Consider the following 25,513-nt stretch of genomic DNA (forward strand, 5'->3'; position numbering starts at 1 on the left):
CTGTGGAGGGCTTTGGAGGTAGACACATTGCCGAAACCTTGATTGGACAGCAACGCCGACTTTTTTTTTTATTTTTTTTTTGATGACGACGGTTGCGCCAGATCTCCGACTCCCGTTGATTGCACTTTAAATTTTCAAACAGCAGCAACAGCAACAACAAACAATAACTACAAACAATAACAACAATAAAATCACACACCTGCGGAAACATTGTATGCAAGTGATTCCAGCCGCAACAAGTAAATTTTCGGGTCGGACAGCCACAGTCACGGCTTTCGTGACGAGCATCGGGTGAGGTGTTCACCAACGTCGTCTCTCACATTTTTTTCTTACTTGATCCGTTTGACTCTCACTTGCCTTTCCGAGGCGATCAGATGTGAACGGAAGTTGAAAAATCACAATCAAAAACGAAAAAAAAAAAAAAAAAAAAAAAAAGCTGCTGGCTCGACTCATCGCGAGTAATTTAATGATCACACTTTCGCCTTCGGCTTTTTTGTCATTTTTTTGTTCAATGCTTGCAACTGCCCCGTGTCGCCTCTGCTGGTCCTTTTGCGGTGTGGCAATCGCTGTTCATCCACGTTGTTGGCGCCTCGTTTTTGCTCGCACCTTTTTCCGCTGCGGTCTCGCAGATCTCAAACAGCCGCTGGTTGTCCCAGAATGTTAATTGCTATTCCATTTTATTTATTATTATTTTATTATTATTATTATTATTATTTTTTATTTTTTTTTTTTTTACTATCGATCACGTCGCTTCCAAAACAGTGCCTCATTTTTTCGTATTTCACTTTTTCTATTTCTTTTTAGAAACCAAAAAACAAGCCAGTCTTCCATTTTTTTATTATTATTTTTTTTTTGTATATTCATCATGACACACGAGATCACAGCACCTGTACTCAGCAAAGCCAGCGTCGGGGATAAGCGTCGCGAGGCCCGGCGGCGCAATCACGCCAAGTACAACGCCAAGCGATACGCCATGTTCTCGCACCTCGACATCCACAAGCCGGCCGTTGCCAAGCTGAACGAGCTCAAAGCCTCGCACGGATTGAGCTCGGTCAGCGAGGTCATCTGGCGGCTCATTCAGGTGGCCGAGAGTGACGCTGGTCAATCGTTTGCACGGTGAGTAGTTTTTTTTTTTTTTTTTTGCTAATTTGGCATCATGCTTTGCAAGCCCGTTTTATCCCCCCCGCCGTTTTTTTTCTCTCCGCCCCTTTCGCCACCTCCTCGTGACACACGCCACCTGTTGGAAATGCTGTACACAAAAAGAAAGGAAAGGGGGCTGCAACACTTGCGAGGGTATCAACGCGAAGGGAGAATTATTTTCATTTTGGGGCGTTTTCGTTTATTGTTCCGATGGAGGCAAAAAAAAAAAAAAAAAAAAAAAAAAGCGAACCCAGTTGTCCCGGAATGTCACATTGCTTTGCTTTGGACCTCATTTCGCGCTTCTTGTGGGCACACGCAGTCAAACTGGTCTCCACGCGTCTGCCACCCTTTCCCCTTCTCTCTCTCGTCTCTCTCCTTCCCTCCCCACCCCTCGGCTCCCTCCGTGCATCCATCGAGCACGAGCACATGACGAAGGTCTTTCCATTTTTTTTCTGTTTTTTCCACAACCGGGCAAAACCGGGTGAAAGCCGATAAAAAAAAAAAAAACCTCATCATTTTCAATGAGGAATCAGCTTCTCCCCCTGCTTAATTAGAGCAGTTGCGTCTTCGTCCCGCCGCCGTCTTTTTTTTTTTTCTTTTTTTTTTTCTAATAATCGTTTCGGCCCCTCCTCCTTCTTTTTCGGTTGTGCGGTTTTCAAGAGCTGTCGAGGACACACAATGCTGTTGAGATGCACAAACCCCCTTATCATGGTCCTCAACAATCTCGCCTCAACAATCTTGTGCAAAACGCCGCCACCTCCGCTTTTTTTTTTTTTTTGTTCCTTCTGTTCGGGTGTTGGTGCAAAAAAATGTGTCGACATGGCTTCTTTTGTGATTCTACCCCCGTTTTGAGTTCTGCTGCTCTTGCGCACTGGGGTTGCCATGCGGAAACGCGGTTGATCTTTGTTGGGGCAAGGTTGCTTTTGTTTGTTGGCAACTCTGCGAAAAATGTTAAAAATGTAAAACAACAAAAAACAAAAAGCTGAAAAGGTGATCTCGGTTGAGATTCGACCAAGTGGTGTCGCGCAGTATCAACACGTTGCTTGGGTGGGGGCAACTCTTGATCCATAGACACCTGGGGCATGGCCAAGCACCTCACAACTCGCAGTGAGACCGCAAAATGCACAAACCTCATGTTTATTATTTCTTTTCTTTGCGCAACCGATCGTGTCGTCAACAACCGCTGTTTCATACGGGAGGCTTGCCCGTTCTCTCGCCTTCCTCCCACCCCATCCATGTCATTCCACGTTCTGCCCTTTCCCCCCTTCCTAAGTCTCTTGTTGGCGTGCACTGCACCGTCCGCCTTTTGAGCAAGGAAGGTGGAATACGCAACGTGATGGCAAGATTTTACATTTTTATTTTTATTATTTTTTATTTATTATTTATTATTTTTATCTTTTGGCAATCAAGCATATCGCGCCACAATGACGCCTCGCAGCTGACACACACATACAAACACCACACGATGATCACGCGGCGACGATGCTTTTGCCTCGTTCTCCCACTGCACACGCGGCCCATACGCTGCGTGGCTTTGTGTTTCTCATCCTGGGGATTTCCAGCATTTGATTTGTGGGCGGAGATTGATTTGTTGTCAATCACAATTCGATTTTTCAAAAAAAAAAAAAAAAAAGTTCCGTTGACTTTTTTTCATTCTATCGCTCATTTGGCGCTATCTCGACGGAGTGCCATATCATTTGAGGGGTGGTGTGATAGTGCTGCATTTGAGTGTTCTACGCTCTTTTGCTTCATCCCCTTTGTGATGCGAGCTTTGCTTTATTTTCGACTTTTTATTTTTTGACCACATCAGCGCGAACAAAGGCTCGTTAATTGAGTTGTTCCGTTTTATTCTATTTACCTTTGGTATCGCCGCCCCCTATTTTTGCAATGATTGTCGACGCGAACAATGCGCGAAAGGCATGTTTTACGAGTCTTTTGTCTTTTTTTTTTTTTTTTTTTTTTCCCTCTCGATTACGAGCCTTATCGACAAAAGCAAACAAAGCAAACAATCAAAAAATGCTGTCGTGAACAACGTATTGCAAGTCGAGGGTTCGGTTTCCCCATACTTTAATACTTTGTGGCGTCATTTTGGCGCAAATTGAACGGAAAATTGGAGAATTCGTTTTTTGATTATTTATACAGCAAACGTGCTTTTTCGCGATTTTAGCGTCATTTTCGAGTGTTTTCGTTTTTCGTTTTCGGCGACGCCAAACAAAGGGCGTGGTTGTGTGTGTGTTTTAATTTTGTTTATTTATTTTTAGCACTCGGTGGTTGATGCGGCACCTCATTATCTCCACAAACAAACAAAAACACGCGTGCTGCTGTTTTGACTTTGCGCTCACCCAACAACAACAACAACCTTCTTGTTTTTTTTGTGTAACGACAGAGCCTGCACAACCCCGCTGGCAGAGCTGACTGGCTCGGACGCCCAGCCACCTGCGCAGGACCCCGCCCACCACAACACGCTGACACTGACCGGAATGCGCGTCCGACGCATTTCGTCCACGTCGTCGTCTGTTTCGCCGTTTGTCGGCTCGCCCAGCCTCGGCCAGCAGTCCATGATGGCCGTGCTGAGCCCTGCTCCCCGCACGCTCTCGCCCGCGATGGTGCCAATTGCGGCCGTCCCGCCGTCGCCCCCGGCGTCGGACATTAGCCGTCTCAGCGACGACGACGAAGCCAAGCACTCGCCCGCCCTCCCCATTGCCAAGGTCGACCACAACGACGACGAGGATGACGATGACGACGATGAAGACGCGACGGACGACGAGGGCGAGGGCTTTGCCGCTGCTTCCCAGCTCGCTTCGCTCGAGTTCCAAATTGCCCATCGCTTGCAACAAAAGCAGAACGACGCTGCACGACCACAGTCACCACCGCAGCAACTGCAGCAACTGCAGCTGCAGCAGCAGCAGCTTCAACAGCTTCAACTGCAAGCCGTTCAGCCCAACCCGGCTCTCTCGCCCGTCCTCCAGGCCACTGCCATCCCCGCGCAGCAATCACAATCACAACAACAACAACAGCCACAGCAACAGATGCGCCCCGTCCAGATCCAACTACAGCCTCAACAATTGCAGCAACATCAGCTCCAGCAACTGCAGCAGCAGCAACAACACATGCAGCCGCAGTTCCTTGCACAGCAACACCAACTCGTGCAAATGCAGCCGCAGCAAATGCAGCAACTCATGCAGCCGCAAATTGTGTTCATGTCGCAGCCCATGCCGCACATGCAACTGGCCCAAATGCAGCCATCACCAGTCTTCCCGACCATGATGATGCAGCCAATCCAACTCGTTCAGCAGCGTCAGCTCGCATAACGCTGTGGTACTTGTTCTACCCGTTTTTTGCTTTTTATGAAAAGCATTCTATTTTGTTTCAAGGGTCGAATCTGGACGTCCTTGTGTTTGTAATTCTGCTCCCCCCCCCCCACAATCATTTTATCCGCGTACATATTACTTCTGTTTTGCCATTTTCCTTTGTGTACTTTCTCTTTGCAAAGTATTTAGAAATTCTGCAAATACAACTTTACTAGTCAACCATGAGCATGTCAGTTTGGAAGAATGAGGTTGCAAATGCGGAAGGGCCTTGTTCAAGTCGATGCAAGTCGCCCGTGGGCCCTGTGACGAAGCTATATTATAGAATAGTGGGCACTGTTTCTTTTGGAGTTGTCAAGATAAGCGACAAACGCAAACGCAAACGCAGCGCCTCCGAGTTTTTGAGTTTTCAGGAAAATGGTGATGCTTGGCAAATCGCAAACCGCCTGTGAGCAGCCTACAGCCACCAAAGCAAGAGTTTGCACAATGAACGCAACATGTGTATTTACTTTCCCGACGCAACCCACCAAGATTCCGAGATGACCATCCTCGGCGATTCACAATCAGGCCAAATAAAATTACCATCCCAGCCGCTCTCGCCCACTGTATCTCGCCCACCGTCTCTCTTTCAATCTCGCTCACTGCCTCTCGCTTGTCTCGTGCAATAACCTCCACGGTGAACAAATCCAAGATGCTCAGTCTTACTTTGTTCTTTCTGCTTTCTGCTTTCTTCTTTCTTTTTCTTTTCTTCTTCTTCTTCTTTCTCGCTTGCAGGCATCATGAGCAGCGCCGCGAATCCGAGCGTGGAGCCCGTTGCTCGGTACTACACGACCAAGCACAGCTGGCGTGGCAAGTACAAGCGCATGATGGCGATCGGCCTCAAGGGCATCCAGACCATCAACCCGACGAGCTGGGAAGTCACCAACACTTGGCCCTACGGCGAGGACGTCACCGACATTATGCCGTCCTCCAAGACCCCCAACGAGTTTACTCTCGCCACCAACAAGGGTCAGTTTCCTGCCTCCCCCCGTCCACCCGCGCTTTCCGTCCTTCAACACACCGGCTAATAGTCAATCCAGCCAAACAGAAAAAAAAAAAAAAAAAAATAGTCACAGGTTGAATTGATTTTTTTTTTTTTTTGGTTCGTATCGGCGGTGATGCAGCGCTCGCTGTTTTGAGGGAGAGAGTGTGTGTGTTCATGTGTCAATGTACGCCGTTCCGCGCGTTGTTCGTGCTGCGCATCGCAGTCGTCATCGTCGCTTTGGCGCTGCAATCGCTGCTGCAATGCGTGATCGCAGGAAGATTTGGGCTTTTTTTTTTTTTTTTTTTTTTGGCCAATTTCCCCAATTTTCCCCTTCTCCTTTCAACGCTTCAGCTCGAACGTCCCGACAGCACAACCGTTTGCGCATGCATCACCAGCGACTTTGGCATGCTATCGACACTGCCTCGGCAGCGAGATGCATCGCAGAACCCGACGGAGCACAGCCGGCGATTGCGTCCAAAAAGTCATTTTTCACAGATCTTTTTTTTTTCCTTTTTTTTTTTTTTTTTTTTTTTTTTCACTGAAGCGATGGTGACCAAAGTGCCGTTTTGTTTTCCAATTCTCAGACCATCATCCACAAAAGACCAAACCTTCGTTCCACTTTTGACTAACTACGCACTTTTTTTTGTGTGTGTCATCTTTTGTTTTTTTGAAAACACATCCCCCTCTACCAACAGGCAAAAAGAACTTGACATTCTCGTGCGAAAATCGCGTCGATCTGCTCACAGATGCGAATCTGCACCGACCGTCGTTTGGCGGGAGTGCGACAAAAAAGAAGGGCGCGCAGGTGTACGGCATTCCATACCGCGCGAGAAAGGCGCACTGGAGCGAGCAGCGCATCGAGACGCTGCTGTGCGTTGGACCAGCTGGCCTGGCCCAGCTCGATCCGCGGAACGAGCAGCTGCTCTGCATCTACCTCTACAAGGACATTGAGGCCATCATCCCAGTGTCGGACTACCCCGGTGGCTTTGCCATCCAATACAACGGCTTTAGCCGCCTGCACGTATTTGCCGTCGAAAAGCGCGACGATCTGTTCAAGTCGCTCTCCGAGCATGCCAACACGTACATTGGCCTCGTTTTGCGGGCCAGCAAGGACAAGACCATCACCATGAACGACTTTACGCTCAAGCGTCTGGGCCGTTTTGGCGACGACGAGTCCATCACGTCAATGGCCGAATTTATCGTGCAAAAGGAGACGCCTCGGCACCAAGACCCCATCGGTCGCATTCTGTGCTTGACCGAGCGCTGTCTGCTCGAGCGTGATCCCGGAACGTACAACATTGTGACGCTGCGCTCGCTGCTCGACGTTTTCGCCCTCATTCGCCACCAGGAAGACATTCAGCGTTTCACCGTCGAGTACAAGAACGGCGATCGTCGCTCGTACATTTCCACCGAGCGCGACTCGCTCCTGGCCACCGTGCTTGACGGCGTTCGCGCCTGTGGCAACCGCGATGCCTACATTCGTCTCGTGCCCACCTCGCGCCCAACGCGTGTTGGCTCCCTGTACATTCCCGTCGAAGAGAATGTCGAGACGGTGTACTTGCGGCTGATTGCACAGCACGAGTCGGTTGGCAGCGGCATGTCGTTTGCCGACGCCATTGTTGCGTTCAACACGAACGTTGACTATTCTGGTCTGCATCATGCCGAGACCAAGGACCAGCTCTTTGCCGTCAACAAGGAGCAGCTCATCACTGCGGCCATGACGGCACTCCTCAGCTACACGTTTGACGAGCGTGCTCGTGCCTCCTCCAGCATTGGTGGCTCTGGCAGCTCGGCCATTGTGCCCTCGTCTGGTGCTTCCACTCCGTCTCCGGCTCCCTCTGCTGCGGACACCCAGCCCACGTCCTCGGCTCTGGCTGTCGCCGGCACCGTCCAGTCTGCTTCGGCGCTCGTCCAGCAAGCGATTGGCACGTCCCGCGCTGCCGCTGCCGTCGCGTCAGAAACCTTCCTCGCTCTCCGTCGCCTGTTTGCCTCCAAGGCAGGCTTTGAGGCGTTCACACAGGTGCCCTCCTTCCGCGAGAAGGTCGGTCGCCGCGTGGTCGAGGCCCTGCGCAGCCACGACGAGGGCGTTCAGTACGCCGCCATCGACATGCTGAGCGCGCTGATGCAGCCCATGCACGACAACTATGATCTTGGCATGGAGCAGACCAACAAGGGCGCGCTCTTGACTTCCAAGGACTTTTGCGGCCGTCTTGCCGATCTGCTCGGCCGTCACGCCATCGCCGGCACCGGCGCCCTTGTCGTCTGCTCTCTGCTCGACTTTTTCACCTTTGCCTTGTGCGCCCCGTACTCGGAAACGACGGACGCCGAGCAGTTTGACCGCACGCTCGAGCTCATTGCCGGCCTCGGCCGCCGTCTCTTCAAGCTCTTCCTCCACCCTTCGATGGCCATTGTCAAGGGTGCCGGCATGGTCATGAAGGCCATCATCGAGGAGGGCACGCCCGAAATCTCGGCCAAGATGCAGCAACTTGCGCTGGCAGAGTGCTCCCTGCTCAAGCACCTGCACACCTCCATGTTCACCACCTCGCTCGACACCCGTCTTCTCGCCCATCGCGAGCTGAGCCGCAACCTTGTCGGCCTGTGGACGGCCGAGAACGAAGACGCCAAGCTCCTGGTCAAGCGCATGCTCCCGGCCGGCTTGCTCACCTACCTCGACTCAAAGGATCCCCCGCCAAAGGAGGAGATTGTCAAGCTCCAGGTCAAGGACAACCTCAAATCCGCCCAGAGCCTCATGAAGGCTCCCTCCGAACTCCAGGTTCTCCTTCGCCACTGGCGCACGCGCATCGGCATTGCAGCCAAGCCCGAAACGCAGCAAAAGCCCATCGTGCTGCGTCGTCGCCGCCAGCATGTCAAGGTGCAGCGCAACTGGCCCCTCCTCTACTACCAACTCAAGCAGGACCATTCGCGTCCGGATCTCATTTGGAACCACAAGACGCGCGAAGAGCTGCGCGAGGCTTGCGAGGCCGAGCTCCGCGCCTTCAACATTGACAAGGATCTCGGCGGCCTCCAGGTCGTGTCGTGGAACTTTATCGAGTTTGAGGTCCGCTACGAGTCGCTCAACGACGAGCTCAAGATTGGCGACCACTATGTTCGCCTGCTTCTCGAACAGGGCACCAATGGCAAGGTGGATATTCACGATCCGCCAATCTTCTTTAACGATCTCTACCACCGTTTCCTGCTCGCCACCACCCTCAACATGAAGGTCCTCTGCCTCCAAGCGCTCGCCATCGTGTACAACCAGTGCTCGGAGGAAATTGGCACCTTCAACGATACTCCCTACATTGTCGGCATGCTCCAGAGTGCCACCTCCCGCCACGAGCGCGATCGACTGGTCGTCTTCCTCGAAAAGCTGCTCCGCGTCAAGACCAATGTCAAGCTCTTCCTCGACGTCAACGGCGTGCGCAGCCTGGTCGATCTGCTGACCCTGTGCCACCTTCACACCGAGCGCGCCGTGACGCCGCTTCAGTCGAACGTGCTCGAGTCTGGCAGCGACATGCAACGTGACAGCGAGAAGGAGTGGTACTATTCGCTCTCGGTCGCCTCCGCCACGGCTGCGAGCGACGATCGCCAGGGACCGTTTGGCTTTGACGAGCTCCGCGAAAAGTACAAGACCAACGTCATCACCAACACGACTCGCTGCTGGGCCCAGGGCATGGACGGCTGGCGCAAGCTGCAGGACATTTCACAGCTCAAGTGGATGCTCGTCTACACCGAGCCCGGTGCGTTCAACGAGACCCAACTGGCTGTCCACATTCTCAACATTCTCAACCGTATCTGCGAGTTTTACCCTTCGCGCGACGAGGACGGCGCCATCATTCGCCCCCTCCCCCGCGCCAAGCGCCTCCTTTCCGAACCCTCCTGCCTGCCCCACATTGTCAACGTCTTGCTCACCTTCGATCCCACCTTGGTCGAAAAAGTCGCGCTGCTGCTCAACAGCATCATGGCGGACAACCCTGTCATGCCCAAGCTCTACCTCACCGGCGCCTTCTTCTTTGCCCTCATGTACACTGGTTCGAACGTTTTGCCCATTTCCCGTTTCCTGGCCGACTACCACACCAAGCAGGCCTTCCGTCCCGAGGATGGCTCTGGCACACACGAAATCACCCGTCGCTCCATTCTCGGCACGACCCTCCCCGAGGCCATGGTGTGCTTCCTTGAAAACCACGGCGCTGAAAAGTTCTCTGAAATCTTCCTCGGCGAGTTTGACACGCCCGAAACGATCTGGAACGCCGAGATGCGCCGCTTGATGATTGAAAAGATTGCCCTCCACTTGGCCGAGTTCTCGCCTCGTCTCATGAGCAACACGCGCGCCCTCTACCAGTACGCCCCGACCCCTGCCATCCAGTTCCCCCAACTCGAGAACGAGCTCTTCTGCAACGTCTACTACCTGCGCCACCTCTGCGACCTTGGTCGCTTCGACAACTGGCCCATCGGCACGCCGATCGAACTCCTCAAGGACTGTCTCGACGCGTGGCGCCTCGAGGTCGACAAGAAGCCGCCCACCATCACTGCCGACGACGCGCTTTCCGTGCTTGGTCTTGATCCCACCAAGCCCATCGATGACAACCAAGTCCGCAAGTCCTACTTCCGCCTTGCCGCCAAGTACCACCCCGACAAAAACCCCGAAGGTCGCGAAATGTTTGAAAAGGTCCTCAAGGCCTACGAGTTCCTCGGCACCAAGGCTGCTCGCGTCAACGGCCCCGACCCAGCGCGCATTTCCCTCCTCCTCCAGGCACAGTCCATCATTTTCCATCGCTACGCCGACATTGTTCGCCCCTACAAGTATGCTGGCTATCCCCTGCTCATCCGCACCATCGATCTCGAGATTACCGACGACGCCCTCTTCAGCAAGTCCAACGTCCTCCTGCCCCACGCCGCCGAGCTCGCCTTCCACACCATCAACGTGTCTGCCCTCAACACGGAAGAGCTCCGTCGCGAAGGTGGCCTCGACACGCTGGCCCAGGCCCTCTCGCGCTGTGTCAGCATGGTTCAGCCCAGCACCAGCCCGAAGGAAATGCCAGTGCAAGTGTGCCGCAACGTCATCCGCTGCTTCTCGTCGGCCGCAACCTTTGAGCAGTCGCGCGAGCGCTTGCGGGCCATCCCCACCGTTGTTCCCGATGTCTGCCGCTGCCTGTACTTTAAGGGCGCTCCTCTGCTCACCCTGGCTGCCATCGAGTGCGTGAGCCAGCTCGCCCTCGATGCCACCATTCAAAACCAGCTGTTGGATGTGGGCGGTGCGCTCTGGCATCTGCTCTCGTTCATTTTCAACTACGATTTTACCTTGGACGAGTCTGGCGTCCAGGCGTCTGCCGAGTCCAATCAGCAGGAGGTTGCCAACACGCTTGCCAAGTCCTCTGTGCGCGCGCTCGCGCGACTGGGTGGATACACCCATGGCGAGAACGCCACCCCGCGCAACCCTCGCGTCCAGGCGGCGCTGTCCACCCTCATCACGGCCCCGCTCGCGCGCAAGATGGGCAAGGACGAGGTGCCCCTGGAAGTGCTCAAGGCGCTCACCAGCAACTCGGAGACGGCCTACTTTATCTGGAACAATGGCACTCGCGCGGAACTGATGGACTTTGTCGAGCGCCAGGCTCAATCTGTCGTCAAAACGGGCGACCACGATCGCACTCTGGGCGCCTCGTTTGTGTTTTCCGACTTGCGCGACGAGCTCAAGGTTGGCGACGTCTACCTTCGTGTTTACATTGCGCAACCGACCACCGTCCTCGAAGATACGACCGCCTTCATGAAGGAGTTGCTTGGCTTCCTGGCGCACCGTCGTGTACTGATTGGCACCCCGGCGCCCGGCGCCCCGCCACAGTTGGACGAGCACGGCAACCCGCGACCCGCGCTGGATCCTGCCATGCAAAAGACCATTCTCAACCACTGCCGTCTTGCGCTTGACGCGATGCGCGTGTGCATTGTCAACAACCAGGGTGCCGAGAAGCAGACGCTCGCGCATTACGATCTCTTGTTCAGCTTCTTCCGTCTGGTCGAAGATCCCGAGGTGCAGCGTGCTGCCCTGTTGCTGGTGGGTGCGATTGTCGCCAACAAGGATTGCGTCACTGCCATCTCCGAGGCGAACGTGCTTGTCGACCTCGTCCTGCTCTTCGAGTTCCTCCCCGGCTGCCACGAGTCCATTCTCACCACGCTGCACGCCCTGGCGTCCAAGCCCAAGATTGTTGCCGACTGCATCACACGCTGCGTGGTCATTCACTTGCTGCACATCTTTAGCTCCTCCAAGCGCGGCTCGGCTCGCGAGGAGGCCGCCAGCGTGATTGTCAAGCTCGTGTCAGACAAGTTGCACGGCCCCAAGGTCGCCATCATCATCTCCAAGTTCATCCCGGCCATTTTCGTTGAAGCCATGCGTGAAAGCGTCGAGACGGCCATCCACATGTTTGAGGGCGTGCACGAAAACCCCGAGCTCATTTGGAATGACGATGCCCGAAACAAGGTCAAGCAATTCCTCGTCACCACCAAGGCCGAAATTGTGGCAGAGCAGCTTGCCAACCGCGACTACACTTGGCGTCTTCCCGACGACTTTGAGGTTGTGTACTCGGAGCTGCAAGGCGAGCTGCTTGTCGGCGGCGTCTATCTCCGCCTCTTCCTCAAGCAGCCATCGTGGGCGCTCCGCAACCCGCGCCAGTTCCTGGTCTCGCTGTTTGACAAGTTCATCCAGTACTCGACTCGCGGCGGCGCCAGCACGGGTTCGGTCGAGCAATCCATGCTCGACATGCTGTCGCAGTCGATCGTCTACCTGCTCAAGGCCCAGCCCATGCTGTTGGACCAGGTTGCTGCGGCTGGTCATGTGCCCAAGATTGTCCTGTTGCTCGAGTCCGAGTCGTCAATGGTCGCCAAGGCGGCTGTCGATGTCATCCACGGGCTCGCCGACGGCCAATCGTGCTGCGACGCCCTCGCGCAAGCGCACGTGCTCAAGGGCCTCATGAAGGTCATGCAACGACTTCGCACATTGTCGGGCATGGGCTGCGAGAGCGTCAAGAAGCTGATTGAGCACAACAACTGCGAGCGCTCGTGCCTCGTCGTGCAGGCCATCCAAATGGATTTGGTCGGCTTCTTGCTCACCCTTCTCGGCCCTGGCTTGGAAAACATTGAAGCCGCAGCAGCCATCAAGGCTCAGGTGGTCAAAGCGCTCAAGCAGATGACCACCGACATTACCCACGGCGCCGATGTGGAGCAGCTGCTGGCCAAGTCCGAAATCTGGAACGCGTTCAAGGACCAAAAGCACGACCTGTTCATCACCAACACCACCGTTGCTGGCTATCTCACCGGGCCAGTCACCTCCGTGAAGGGCTACCTCACCGCCGGCCCAGCCAACCCGACCGGCCCACCGCCCACGGACCACGAGTAACGTGTCACTGTTCCGGCACGCTGCTTACAATTTTTCTTTCCTCCCTTTGTTTGTGAACATTCTCTTTTTTTTTTTTTTTTTTTTTTTTTTTTTAACTGTTGACCGATTTGTGATTTTGGCACGTTGGTTTCTTTGTTTGTTGTTTGTGCATTGTTTGATGTCAAATGTAAAAGTGGCTTCAATACAATTGTTTGTCCCCCCCCCCCGTTATTGATAAATTGTCCTTCCGTCTCTCCTTCATTGTCAAAAATAATGTCTGCAAAGCAGTATGTTGTGAATGGATGTGATTAAACAATATATTTTCAAAGTTCAAGGGAGATTCAAAGCCGACATTTGTTTTTTAGAAGGTTTCGTCCTCGTTCGTGCACTCTTGCGCCGTATGGCCAAAGCCTGGTTGTCAAAAATGAAGAGAACAAGAACAAACGAAACAAGACACAAAACGTCCATTGGGTCAGTTCATCTCAGAAATCAAACACTTTCATCCTTCCATTCCCGCCCAAATCCTCAAATGCACTTACTTCCACACGTGTCGCAATAGGGTCGCTCCGCGGCAGGGGCCGCCTTGACGGCAACGGGTTCGGGGTGGCGGTTTGTGTTGTCGGGGCAGTCATCGGTGTTGTGCAAATCAAACTCGTCACAAATCACGCAGAACATGCGAGACGAGACGACCGCGCTGCCACTGTTGCCGTTGCTCTTGGCCTCGATCAAGAGCAAGGGGTTGTCGATAAAGAGCTGGTCGTACTCGTGCTTGAGATCGGTGTACTTTTTCTCCATCTCGTCAAACTTGGCTTGCTGGTTGGCGATAACGCCGTTCAGGAAGGTGACGTCTGCCCCGCCCGCTTGCGCCGGCTTTGAGCCGTCAGTTCCCTGCGACTGAGCAACCTTCAGTTGCTCCAAGAGGGCCTGCTCGCGCTGCTTTGCGGCAGCGACGTCGTTCTTGGCCGCGGTGAGATCGCGCTGGGCCGACTCCAATTTGGTCTCGACATCGTGCTGCTTGCGCACGGCAGAATCAAGTTCATTCTGGAGACCAGAGAGCAGGCCAGAGCGTTGGCGCTCGGCGGTCGCCTGCAACTCGAGCTTGTCAGCCTCGAACTGCGCCTTGGCCTCGGCCACCTGCCGCGCCGAAGTGGCGTTGATGGCAGCGAGCTGGGCGGTCAATTCGTCCTTTTCCGTGCCAAGCGTGTCGACTTGCGCGTTCAGCTCGCGCATGTCCTCTTGCATCTGGGTGATGCTAGCGGCAGCCGTGCGCTCGTGCTCGGCCAGTGCTGCCTTGAGCTCGTTCTGGGCTGCCGCGAGCAAATCTTCCAACTTGCTCACCTCGCGCGCCTTCTCTGTGCGAGATGCTTGCAGGTCTGTCTGCAAAGCATCCCGTTCGGCCACCAGAGCCACGCGCTGCGACTCGGCGCTTTGGGTCTGCTGCTCGAGCGCTGCGGTGGCTGTTGCCAGCTGTTGTCCCAGCGTCTTGCGAAGCTGCTCGGATTCTTCCTGGAAGTGCTCCTGCGCGGTTTGCGCAACTTGCAGCTTGGTTGTCAGTTCAGCCATGCGTTCCGCGTGCTGCTGCGACGCGGTGCCTGCAGAGGCCTGCGCCTGGGTCGTGACCTCTTCGAGGCGCGACCGCTCGGTGGCCAGCTGGGTCTCGAGCGACTGCTTGTCCTGCGCCAATTCCAAAAGCTGCTTGTCCTTGACCTCAAGTTGCTGGGTGGCAGTCAGCGCTGCAGCCTGCAGCTGACGAGCTTGAATGCTCGCCTTCTCGCGAGCAGCAAAGTCCGCCTGCTGCGCGGCTTCAAGGGACTCGCGCAGGGCGGCATCCGTCTTGCTAGCGTCAGCCAAGCTGGCAGACAGCTTGGCAATCTCTGCGGCGCTGGACTCGCGCACCTGCTGCAGCGTTGCGGCGGCTTGCTTTTCAGAGTCTGCGAGTGCCTGTTGATGCGCCACGCCGGCTTGCTCCAGACGTTCGTGAGCAGCCTTCAGTTGCTGGTTGGCGTCCGCAGTCTGAGTGGTATTTGCAGACAGGTCTCGCTGCAGTTCCTCGATGCGCGCAGTGAGTTCGGCGATTTGAGACGAGCTGCTGGATGCAGTGGAAGCACCCTTCTGTCGCTCGCGGTCAAACTCGTCACGGATTGCAGCAAGCTGAGCCTCGCTGGCAGAGTGCGCAGCGCGGGCGGTCTCGCAAGCAGTCGTTGCGTCCACGCGCGCCTGCTCAACCGAGGCGTGTGCAGCCAGAGCCGCTTGCAGCTGTTGTTCATAGCGCTCAGTCGTCTCGGTGTGCTTTTGAGATAGCTGTTTGTGGTCGTCTTCTTGACTGGCAAGTTTCGCAGAGAACTCATCGCAGGTGCGTTGACGCGCGGCCAGCTCCTGCTCAAGCGCCTCCTTTTCACGCACGACAGCCGACGCTTGCTCTGCTGCCGCCGAGAGTGCCAATCCTGCATCTCCATGCGCAATGCGCAAGGTGGCCACCTCCGCCTTGAGTTGCTCGCTCTCTGACAGAGCAGCTTGGAGCGTAGCCGCCGTGGTCTGCTGCTCCGTGGCCGTCGCTGTGAGCTTGGACTGGGTATCGGCAAGAGCGGTTTGTGCCGTGGTCGCCTCTTGACGCGCGGCATCCCGCTGCGTCTGAGCCTCGTGAAGCGCCTCTTGCAGCTTGCTGAGGGTGTTCTGAAGCTGTGAATGGTCGCCCGAGACGGCGGCACGATCAGCCTCCAGTCGATCGACATTGGCCAGTGCCTTGTCCAGCTTTTCCGACAGGGCCTTGAGTTCAGCGACCAGGTCCTGTTTGGCCTGCTCGGAAGTAGTCAGCGCCACCTTGAGCTGCTCTTGATCGCGTTGCGCTTGCTCGAGTTGACCGCCCAACGATGCCTGCAGGGCGGCCAGCTGGGCAGTGGACGCTTGCGAAGCTTGGCTGCTCTCGCTCTGATGCACCTTGGCCGCTTCGGACAGTTCGGCCAGCTGGGTCTGGAGCGCAGCAGAGTCAGTAGAGCTCTTGTCCAGTTGCGCCTTGAGTGTTGCAATGGTAGTCGCGGCTTCTTGAGCAGACGCTTCCGCTGCGGCGCGCGCGGCAGTGCTGGCAGCAAGCTCGTCCGATCGGGCACGTTCGAGCTGCTGTACTTGATCCGCCAACGAAGTCGAGGTCGCGGACAGCGAGGCACTTTTGGCATGGGCATCGCGCAATTCCGCCTGAAGCGTGGCAAGAGTGCCATCCCGCTCGGCAAGTTGCTCCCGCATTTTCTCAACCATGCCGGAAGCGTCGCCGGTCTGGCGCGACATGTCATCCTTCTCGCGATGAAGCGTGGCAATTTGCTCACCGAGACGAGCAACTTCCTCGTTGTGGCGGGTGGTTTCTGCTTGGAAGAGCTGGCTTGCTTCTTTGACAGAACGGTCCATCTGCTCGTGCAGCTGTTGGACTTCCGCACCGTGCGATACGCTTGTCTGTTCAGCACGAGCGACTGCTGCAGCGAGCGCGGTCTCACTCGTTGTCAAGTGCTCACGAAGTTGCTCCAGCTCGCTAGCGGTAGAAGCAGCCTGCTCGGCCGCCTTGGCGGCTTGCTGAGCGAGAGCAGCTTGATGTTGCTCCTGCGCGCTGGCGGCATCGGCCTGCGCTTGGTCGAGGGCCGTTTGGAGCGAAGTCGTCTTGAGCTCCAGCGCCGCAGACGCCTCTTGCGCTGCTTGCTGAGCCTGTGCCAGGGCCGAAGCGGCGCTGGTGCGTTCGGCAGCCAACGTTGCCGTCGCCTCGGCGAGTTGCTTGTCAGCGATGCCCTTGGCAGCGGCAACTGCTTGCGCCTCCATCAGCTGGTCATCAAGCTGGGTTTGGAGAGCATCGAGTTGAGATTGGAGCGCGTCATGCTTGGTTTGCAGGTCATCGCGCTCGGAACGCAAGGTGTCGGCTGCTTGGGCTGCCGAGGTGCCGTTGACGGTCAAAAAGTCCTTTTCATCCTCCAGCACACGAATGCGATCCTGCAGCTGCTTTTCAACGCCAGCAGCCTGCTCTTTCTGCTCTGCAAGTGCCGCAGAAAGCGAGTCGTCACCGGCTTGGGCAGCATCTCGCTTGGCGTCGGCCACCGCGGTTGCGAGGACTGTCGCAGCTTCAGCTTTGGCAGCCTCGAGCTCGGCTTGCCAATGGGCATCCTTCTCCGCAGCAAGACGCTGCAGCCGATGGTCGGCCTCTTCGCGAGCGAGGTTGACATTGGTTTCGAGCTCTTCGGTGAGCGAGGCAATGGTGGCGTTCTTTGCATGAAGCTCTTCGCTGGCGTGGGTGCGCTCGGTGTGAAGATGCTGCACAGTCTTTTCGTGCGTTGCTTTGAGGGCGGCAAGCTCACTGGATGCCTCAGCTTGCTGTGTCTGCAAATCGGCTTGGAGAGCAGCGACTTGAGCGGTCAGCTTCTGCGTTGCGTCGATCGATGCAGCCTCTTTGCCTTGCAGCTCGCTCAACTCTGCCTTCAGCTGCGCAAGCTCTGCGTCTTTTTGAACGTCAGACTGCTGCAGAGCAGCAAGCGAAGCATCCGCGGCGGCAAGCTTCTCTTCCGCCGCTGCGAGCTTTGCCGTCACTGCCGCCTCGGCCTCAGAGCGCACACGCAGCTGTTCATTCAGAGCGTCCTCCTTGGCGGCAGTAGCCGAGCCTTGGTCCGACAAGGAAGCCTGCTGCGAGGCAATAGTCGACTCCTTCTCGGCGATACTGGCGGCCAGCTTGGCAATTTCAGCGTCCTTGGCTTCAAGAGCAGCTGTCGTCGCGGCATCTTTGCTGGCGGTCGTGGCTGCTTGCTCGGCGAGAGTCGACTGCGCCGCAACCAAAGCAGCCTGGACTGCCTTGCGTGCCTCCACCGCAGCAGCGAGCTCGCCTTCTTGTGCCTGAGCTTGGGAGGAAGCCTGGCTTTGGAATGCGGTGAGGTCGGCGGCCGCTGCAGCGTGGGCCTGCTGCGTTGCCGTCAGCTCGGCTTGGAGCTCGGCGATGCGCGCTGCTCCAGCTTGCGACGTCTCGGCATTGGCGGCCTCGAGTTTGGCCAGTTGCGTGTCGCGGTCGCTCACCGCGGACGTTTGCTCGTCTAGCTTGGCACGAAGTTCGTCGAGTTCAGCGACCAGAGCTTGAGTCTGGCCTCCCGTGGCCATGGCAAGCTCGTGGGCGTGAGCAGTCTCGGCGGCGAGTTTGGCTTCAAGGGTGTGCAGACGCTGGTGAGCCTCCGTCAGGTCAGTCGTTGCAGCTTCGAGCTTGCCTTCCAAAGAGGTGGTCGTGCCTGCAGCTGCCGCAACCTGGGCCTCGAGTTGCTCGATTTGTGTCGCGTGGCGAGACTGAAGCGCATCGAGTTCTTGCTGGGCCTTTTCGGCGTTGGTCGCCAGTGATTCTGCGCGAGTGGAAGCAGCAGCGAGCTGGTCAGCCAGCGCTGCCTTGCTAGAAGTGGCCAGCTCGAGTTCGCCCTGGAGATGCGCCAAACGGGCACCCAGTTCCTCCTGAGTCGTGGCGCCTAAGGCCGAAGCTGCTTGAACAGTTGCCAGTTCGGCCGATTTGGCTTCCAGCTGCTGCTTCAACGCGTCCATGGAGGCGTTGTTTTCCGCAATTTGCTGCTCCATCCGAGCAACGGCACTTGCAGACTCGACTTGGGCCTGTTGCAAGGCGGCGGTCAGGGTGCCGCTCTGTTCTTGCGCCGCGGCGGTGAGCCGTGCAGTCAGGGCCTGAACTTCGTCCTGCTTGCGCTGCTCAAACTCCTCAACCTTCTTTTCGGCGCGCATGGCGTTGGCATGAGTGGCAGACAGCTCTTGCTCCATGTCCGCAATGCGAAACTCGAGTTCGTCGATACGGTCGCGCAACTGCTGTGACGCATCGTCGTGCGAGGAGGCCGAGTCCAGCAGGAGCAGTGTTGGCGAGCCTGGAGGCTCGGTCGTCTCGGCGGCCGACGGCGCGGGGGCAGTAGCTGCCTTGGCAGAAGCGGTTTCTGCTGCTTGAACGAGCGCTGCTTCATGGGCTTGCTTGGCACTTTCGTGCGCCTCTTGGAGCTGGGCGTACTTGGATTGCAGCTCGGACAGCTCGGTCTGGAGGCGGGCATTGTCGGCTTGCATTTGCTTCTTTTCACGGGCGACCTGCTCGACGGTCGCATCCACACGAGACACTGTGGCGTCCAGATTGGCCAGCGTGGCGCTGGTGGGTGTCACGGAGCGAGCGGGCGTCGATCGACCAGACGATGCCGCAGAGGCAGTGGTCGAAGTGCGAGCCGGCGAAGCGGGCACGGCTGCGCTGCCGCGCGAAGGCGTTGGTGCGGCAGCAGCGGCTGGTGCAGTACCTCCGGGCGCAGATGGGAGAATGGCAGTTACCTTCTGCGGGGGAGCAAACAGGCCAAAGTTGGGCGCGCAGGTAAAGTAGCGCACGCCCAAGACCTCACCGTCGTTCTTGCCAGTCGGGGTATCGAGTTCGATGCCAGCCCAGGTGCCTTCCGCAAACTTGGTCGCGCCAAAGAAACGCAGGGTGCCAAACTTGATGCCAGTGGCCGTATTAACATGGACGCGCTGGCCGACATGATCGACCGCCGCAGCGTGCCCTGCTGGCGGTGCGGTAGACCGAGCGGGAGTCGCAGCAGGGGCCGATCCGCCTCGTGCTGGAGTGGCCGCTGGTGTGGAAGTGGCTGCCGCACGCGATCGAGCGGGAGACGCAGCAGCAGCAGCAGCAGCTGAAGCAGCATTGTTTCGAGCAGGAGAAGCGGGAACGGCAGGTGCACGACCACCGGTAGCCGCAGGCGCAGCACCCGATGTCGATGTCGTCGTCGTCGCCGTCGTCGTCGCCGTCGCTGGTGTGGACGTGGTGGTTGAGCCCGTGACTGAGGCTGGCAGAGGCATCCCGCTGAGGCGCACAATGCCCGTGGCAGGAGCAAACAAGCCATAGTTCATGCCGCGGCACTCAAAGATCCGCGTGCCCGAGATGGTTCCGTCGTTCTTGCCCTGCGGCTCGTCGAGCTCGACACCAGCCCAGGTGCCCGGCTTGATTGGCAGCGTGCCCACAAAGCGCAGAACGCCGAGCTTGCCATTGACCGAGACGCGCTCGCCCATAATCCAGGCGGTCGAGTCGCCCTCCTCCGCCGCCGCCGCCGCGCCACCCGTGGTCGTGGTCGTAGTCGTGGTCGTGGTCGTGGGTGTGGGTGGCAGATCGCCAGCTGTGCGCGGTGCATCGTCCGACGCAGCGGCAGAATCAGAATCAGGCGCCAAACTGAGATCGCGCGTTTGCTGATCCTCCACCGCTGCAGCAGCGGCCGTGTCTTCATCCGTCGATGCCACAGCAGCAGCAGCAGCAGGACTTGATGTATGAGCAGCAGTAGTCGCGCTTGGGGCGGCGGCGGCGGCTGTTGGTGGGGTCGCTGAGGCGGTCGGCTTGCGGAGTCCGCTCGTCGGCGCTTTGAGGCGCGATCCACCCGTCGCCGTGGTCGTCGCTGGCTTGGACGACATTGAGAGGGGTCGAAGAAGAAAAGAAAAAAGAAGGAAAAGATGAAAAAAAAAACAAGGAATGAGCAAGTTTCGAAGTGAAAGTCAAAGAGAGAGATCAATGGAGAGAATGAAGAAGGTTGCAAGCAAAGGAAACTCAGAAGGGTGGAACGCTCGTCACTGTTTCTCAAAAAAAAAAAAAGTTCATTTGTTTATTTAGTCTTAGTTTTTTTTGTTTATTATTGTGTGTTTGTGTGTGTTTTCTGAGTGTTTCAGTTGTTTTGAGTCGTCTTTTGTGTCTCTCGTTACACTTTCACCAAACACACCACCACCACCACCCCCTTCTCCCTTCTCCCCCATCCATCATCAATGGCGGCGGTTGTGCAGGCGCGCACATCGCTCGAGCGCGAGGCGGGGCTCGTCCGCCTTGCGATCGTTGTGGATCAAGCACTCTCCCATGCCTCCGCCTCGTCCCAGCACAGCCAACCCATTCAGCAGCAACAACAGCAACAGCAACAGCAACAACAACAACAACAACAGCCACATTGCTTGCCAGTGATCATGTCCCACGGCATCTTTCTTGACCGGCGGATTTTCCACCACCAAGTCCCGCCACTGACCGCCGCAGGCCATACATGCATCCGCTACGACCACCGCGGCCAGGCAAGTCACCATTGACAAGGAAGAAGAAAAAAGTGGGGACTATGAGCTCGTCTCATCCATTCTATTGTATGCTAATTCGTATGATATGCCGTACGTCGTTGTGCTGCAGGGCGAGAGTTTGACCGCTCCGCTGATCGGATCGCGCCAAGTCGCATATGACATTGACACGCTCAAGAATGACATGATTGCCGTGATTGAACATACTGCTGCTGGTCGGGTGAGGGCGTCATCCGCCATGTCGGCGTCGGGACAGTTCGAGGTCGATCAGAATTCGCAAGCCGCGTTCGTTCAGACCGACGACTCGCGGGCTGCGAAAGTGCATCTCGTTGGCCATTCGATGGGTGGGATGGTATGCAGTCTTTTTTGGAACGCTTTCTTTTCGGGGTGGTTGATGCGCGCTGCAACGTTGGATTGAAAATCTCTAAAATCTGCGGACGGCGTTGCTCAAAAGGTTGCCATGCGTGTTGCGCACGAGCGCCCGGATCTTGTGGCGTCTCTAACGTTGATTGCCAGTACCTCAAGCGGGTCTGAGAATTCCTTCAAGTAAGCGGATGGCGCAGATGTTTGAATCTCAGACGCACCATCTCAATTCTGCCTCCTTTTTTGAACGTCTTTACACAGAAACTCGCTCGCAATCAATCTTCTCTCGTGCTGTGGGGTTTCGCTGCTCAAGGGATCCATCATCAAGTCGCTGTTCGGCAGGACGTTTCTGCACGATCCACAGCGCGAGAACGAGCGACGTGGATGGCAGCAACATGTTGCAAACTTGAACGACTCGGCGGCTGCCGTTTCTCGCGGCTTAGTGTCGCGCCCGTGCTATGACAGGGAGTTTCAGCAATTAAAACTGCCCATTCTCATCATTGGTGGGGACGAAGACCCGAACGTGTCGCAGCAACTCACGCGATTGCGAACGTTGCAGCCAAGCGCCACCGTTGTTGTGGTTCCTCACGCAGGACATGCACCGCAAATGGAGCAGCCGACTGCTGTCAACGAAGCACTGTTGTCCTTTTACAATCGGCTAGCGAGCGAGGGTCGAGGGTAGGCCTCCCTTTTTTTTTGAAATGTTGCGTTTGTTGTGAGGGTCGAGAAAGAGGATTTGAAATTTTTCATATGAGCTTGTGTTGGTTGGTTGGTTGGTTGTAAATGTTAAAGTATGGTTTGGTTATACATTATTACATCCATCAATCACATGAAGTCCAAGCTTTCAAGGCAACAATGTGTTTGAAATTGGTGTGTATAAATTTGAGAAACAAAAGTGCATAGAAACAACAAACGCCCGACGGAGATGCGCCGCTAGTCACTGTCTTCATCATCAGAAGTCGCACGATGGCGTTTTCGGGAGGCAGCACGTTGCGAGCGCGCATCGCCGTTTCCTTCGTATGCTTTGGCTCGCGAGATGCGCGTGTCTGCGTCTTCGTCACCATCGGACTCTTCTTGCTCCTCCTCATCGTCCTCATCCTCGTCATCGTGTGCTCGTTTTGATCTGGGGAAGTACGTCAAAGCAGAAGAGAAGGGAGAAAGAGAAAAAGTGAGATGCTTTTTTTATGTTGAAAGCATATTTTCTGGTTCCAGCAAACAACAATCGACTCGACAGACACTCACCGATGAAGAACGTTCTCGCGGATATTTCGCAGGCTGATGGCTGCAAGAGGACGGACAGGCATAGCACCACAAACGAAACCCGCGAGTCAGTGCACAATCCGACACAAACCAAGAAAATCCCAAACAAATGTTGAACTGGCATACCAGAATCATCGCCATCATCCAGGCGATCTTCCAAAAAGTCAGCCGACAGCCCGCTGTTCTGGGCCTGCTCGAGACGCTGGCGTTGCCGACCTTCACGACGCGAACGGGCGCGAATCGTTTCGTCCTCCTGGCGGATCGCGCTCAGGCGTGATTGCTCGCTCACTGCCTTGGTTTGCATGACGGACGACTTGTTCATCTTGGCAGCGCGAGACGCGACGGAGGCCGTCAGCTTGCGATGCGTGGCGCTGGTAGCCGACAGCGGTTTGAAGATGAAGCGCGAATCGACAACTGCATGCGCAATCAGATACTGAGGCAAGACTTCAAAGAGATGGTTGTTGTCTGCGAGAATGTTCTGCACGCGAGAGAAGGCCGTGAAGATGGAGGCAGCGACAACGCAGAGAAAAGGGCGAGTGAGATTCAAGAGTTAGAAACACAAAATTGCCACACCAGCACGACAACCCCAACAAAAAATCTCGCCATTATAACATACCTTATCAGCAATGTCAAAAACTTCGGAGCCGAGGAAGAGCGACTGAGTGCCGTTCGACCAACGCACAAGCCGAGCATTCGACTCGCGTTCAGCACCGCCAGCGCCGTCATCCACTGACCGCCATCGGATGGTGTTTTCGACATCCAGGCGGATGTGATCGCCCTATAAGTTTTTGTTGTTTGTTGGATGGATTCGCAGCGGGTTGAGCAAACGCTTGACAAACAGCTCAAAGTGTTCATTTTGCTAAACTGTCGTCTGCATTACCTCGTCTGCGCCTGCCTCTCGTGGTTGATACTCGCTTGGAATAAACTCGTTATTGTCGATCGAAATGAAGTTTGGCAATTTGACGAGATGGCTCTGTCAAGCAGAAAGCAAAAGCAGGATCACCAGATTGTTAGTGTTGTTTGGTACGCAACGCGCTTATGCCGTTTCCCCCCCCCCCTCCGCCTGCGAGAGTTTTCACGGCCATCCAGCCAACGCGTTCATCAAGCAAAGCGAGCGACCGAGCCACAAATCAGAGTTGCTTACTCGAGGAAGTGCTTGAGGAATCGAGGCGGTCATCTCCTTGAGCATGGGTCCCAGCGGCCGGGGCGGCGGCGCTTGTGCAGACGAGGCAGATCGCTTCATGGACGGCTGGGAGGCACTGTCCGATTGCGACTGCCGTGCTTGCTGACTGAGCGCGTCTGTGGATGGGAGATCGTTGTCGTCCTCATCGTCCTCGTCCAGTCCCGTCCGAGCACTCGCAGCAGCAGCACCGGCAGCAGCAGCACCTCGACCGTTCGTCTCCTCCTCGTCGCTGTCATCGTCAAACAGCGACCGTGTGTCGACGACGCGGCCCTGCGATCCCGCCGCCGCAGCTTGGCCTTGGCTCGCGCCGTCATCGTCGTCGTCCTGTGCGCTGGTGGTAAACTGCCGGCTCCGTTGCTGGTGCGTCTGCGTGTCTGATAATGAAGCCGCGGCAGTCGTCGTCGTCGCCGCGTTCGCTGGCAGCGGCAGGTTGTCCTCGTCGTCCGACCCAAACAAGTCCATTGTGAATTTTGCTGCAGCGAGCGATTCAATCCGCAAGCGAGAAAGAAACAGGACTAACATTTGAATGTTTTTTTTTATGAACTTGTTCAAACGTTTTGTCGTGTTTTGATGTTTGACGATCAGAGCAAGTTTTGCTTTGGAGAAGCCCGATTTTTCAATGATGTCGCTGTCAATTCGAAATTTTGACATTGTCGCCAAATCCATTTCGTCGCGCTCGCTCTCTTTTTTTTTTTTTAACTTACACATGTGAGTGCTGCTGGTCGATCGCCCAACTGCCGCGCCAATCCGACGCAGAATTATCGGCTCTATCGGATAAGAGCGGAACGAGGGGCATGGGGCGAGCTGGTGTCGGTGAACGGCGGCTGCAAAGTGCAGGGGTCGGCGGCGAGCGAGGTTTTGAGTGTTTCACGCTTTGTAACTCACGCTCGTTCCTGCCTCGTTCTCTCTCTCTTCTGCCTTGTTCTCGTTGCTCTTTGGTCCGATCTGTGGTCCATGACAATGCCATGGTCTTGCTTCCGTCTGCAGCGAGGACTTTTCGGAAACAATGTCCGCTGAAGGGTAAGTTGAATTCGTCTCGCTCGTTCTCGGCCGTGCTATGCTCCCACATCAGCGCACACAACCTTGATCGCGCAGCCTGACATCAGTACTCACCGCATTTCCACCACCACCACCACTACTACTACTTGTTTGCACAATAGAGATGCTGTCGAACCCACGGCTGTCGATGCCGCTGCCCCCGCCCCCGTTGAGGCTGCTGAGCCCATGGACGTCATGACCGCCCTCCAGATCGTCCTCAAGACCTCGCTCGTTCACGACGGTCTTGCCCGTGGTCTCCACGAGGCTGCCAAGGCGCTCGACCGTCGCCAGGCTCACCTCTGCGTCCTCGCCTCCAACTGCACTGAGGCTGCCTACCTCAAGCTCGTCGAGGCCCTCTGCGCCGAGCACTCCATCCCCCTCATCACCGTCGACGACAACAAGAAGCTCGGCGAGTGGGCCGGTCTTTGCAAGATCGACAAGGAGGGCAACGCCCGCAAGGTCGTTGGCGCCTCGTGCGTCGTCGTCAAGGACTTCGGCAAGGACACCCCTGCCCGCGATGTCCTCATGGAGTACTTCCGCACCAAGTCCCAGTAAACAATCTGTAGAGATGCTCCTCCAAGCGGGCATTCGTGCCTGTTTGGTTTCTTTGCAGTCGCCCATAAAACTGGAATTGGATGCGTTTTGATCATCACACAGTGACCTTTCTTGTGTGTGTGTGCAATTGTTGTGCTGCGTTTGGTAGTAAGCATTAAAACGGCCGTTCGGTTCTTCGTTCTCATGTTCAATTGTTTAGAATGGAG

General features: G+C 55.9%; 6 protein-coding genes across 6 annotated transcripts; 4 read left to right on the forward strand and 2 right to left on the reverse strand.

Annotated features, from left to right (window-relative positions):
• Positions 1-800: 800 nt before the first annotated feature.
• Positions 801-4,670, forward strand: CAOG_02132 (hypothetical protein). Its single transcript, XM_004348832.2, has 2 exons — positions 801-1,116; positions 3,527-4,670. Exons 1-2 carry the CDS (start codon positions 866-868, stop codon positions 4,449-4,451), a joined length of 1,176 nt encoding a protein of 391 aa, XP_004348882.1. The 5' UTR covers positions 801-865; the 3' UTR covers positions 4,452-4,670.
• A 474-nt stretch (positions 4,671-5,144) lies between these two features.
• On the forward strand, positions 5,145-13,054 carry CAOG_02133 (DnaJ domain-containing protein RME-8). The gene is made up of 2 exons (XM_004348833.2): positions 5,145-5,456; positions 6,168-13,054. The coding sequence occupies exons 1-2, from the start codon at positions 5,228-5,230 to the stop codon at positions 12,854-12,856; spliced, it is 6,918 nt and encodes a 2,305-aa protein (XP_004348883.1). The 5' UTR covers positions 5,145-5,227; the 3' UTR covers positions 12,857-13,054.
• A 74-nt stretch (positions 13,055-13,128) lies between these two features.
• CAOG_02134 (hypothetical protein) lies at positions 13,129-20,272 on the reverse strand (the record flags this gene model as incomplete). Its single annotated transcript, XM_004348834.2, has 2 exons — positions 13,129-13,246; positions 13,375-20,272. 2 exons carry the CDS (start codon positions 20,270-20,272, stop codon positions 13,197-13,199), a joined length of 6,948 nt encoding a protein of 2,315 aa, XP_004348884.1. The 3' UTR covers positions 13,129-13,196.
• A 201-nt stretch (positions 20,273-20,473) lies between these two features.
• Positions 20,474-22,068, forward strand: CAOG_02135 (hypothetical protein). The gene is made up of 4 exons (XM_004348835.2): positions 20,474-20,911; positions 21,021-21,260; positions 21,363-21,454; positions 21,533-22,068. The coding sequence occupies exons 1-4, from the start codon at positions 20,618-20,620 to the stop codon at positions 21,951-21,953; spliced, it is 1,047 nt and encodes a 348-aa protein (XP_004348885.2). The 5' UTR covers positions 20,474-20,617; the 3' UTR covers positions 21,954-22,068.
• Positions 22,050-24,236, reverse strand: CAOG_02136 (hypothetical protein; the record flags this gene model as incomplete). The annotated part of the gene is made up of 6 exons (XM_004348836.2): positions 22,050-22,394; positions 22,514-22,553; positions 22,658-23,009; positions 23,148-23,309; positions 23,412-23,504; positions 23,676-24,236. 6 exons carry the CDS (start codon positions 24,234-24,236, stop codon positions 22,205-22,207), a joined length of 1,398 nt encoding a protein of 465 aa, XP_004348886.1. The 3' UTR covers positions 22,050-22,204.
• A 162-nt stretch (positions 24,237-24,398) lies between these two features.
• On the forward strand, positions 24,399-25,484 carry CAOG_02137 (40S ribosomal protein S12). The gene is made up of 2 exons (XM_004348837.2): positions 24,399-24,734; positions 24,875-25,484. The coding sequence occupies exons 1-2, from the start codon at positions 24,721-24,723 to the stop codon at positions 25,305-25,307; spliced, it is 447 nt and encodes a 148-aa protein (XP_004348887.1). The 5' UTR covers positions 24,399-24,720; the 3' UTR covers positions 25,308-25,484.
• The last annotated feature ends 29 nt before the right edge of the window (positions 25,485-25,513 follow it).

This window comes from Capsaspora owczarzaki (genome assembly GCF_000151315.2).
Source record: "Capsaspora owczarzaki ATCC 30864 unplaced genomic scaffold supercont2.3, whole genome shotgun sequence".
Lineage (NCBI taxonomy): Eukaryota > Filasterea > Ministeriida > Capsasporidae > Capsaspora > Capsaspora owczarzaki.

Bases quoted from the DNA above. Each gene is read 5' to 3' on its own strand.
- CAOG_02132 (XM_004348832.2), top strand. From the start codon at position 866: ATGACACACGAGATCACAGCACCTGTACTCAGCAAAGCCAGCGTCGGG. The intron at 1,117-3,526 runs GTGAGTAGTTTT...GTGTAACGACAG, and splicing joins GCTGGTCAATCGTTTGCACG to AGCCTGCACAACCCCGCTGG.
- CAOG_02133 (XM_004348833.2), top strand. From the start codon at position 5,228: ATGAGCAGCGCCGCGAATCCGAGCGTGGAGCCCGTTGCTCGGTACTAC. The intron at 5,457-6,167 runs GTCAGTTTCCTG...CTCTACCAACAG, and splicing joins TACTCTCGCCACCAACAAGG to GCAAAAAGAACTTGACATTC.
- CAOG_02135 (XM_004348835.2), top strand. From the start codon at position 20,618: ATGGCGGCGGTTGTGCAGGCGCGCACATCGCTCGAGCGCGAGGCGGGG. The intron at 20,912-21,020 runs GCAAGTCACCAT...GTTGTGCTGCAG, and splicing joins GCTACGACCACCGCGGCCAG to GGCGAGAGTTTGACCGCTCC. The intron at 21,261-21,362 runs GTATGCAGTCTT...GTTGCTCAAAAG, and splicing joins GCCATTCGATGGGTGGGATG to GTTGCCATGCGTGTTGCGCA.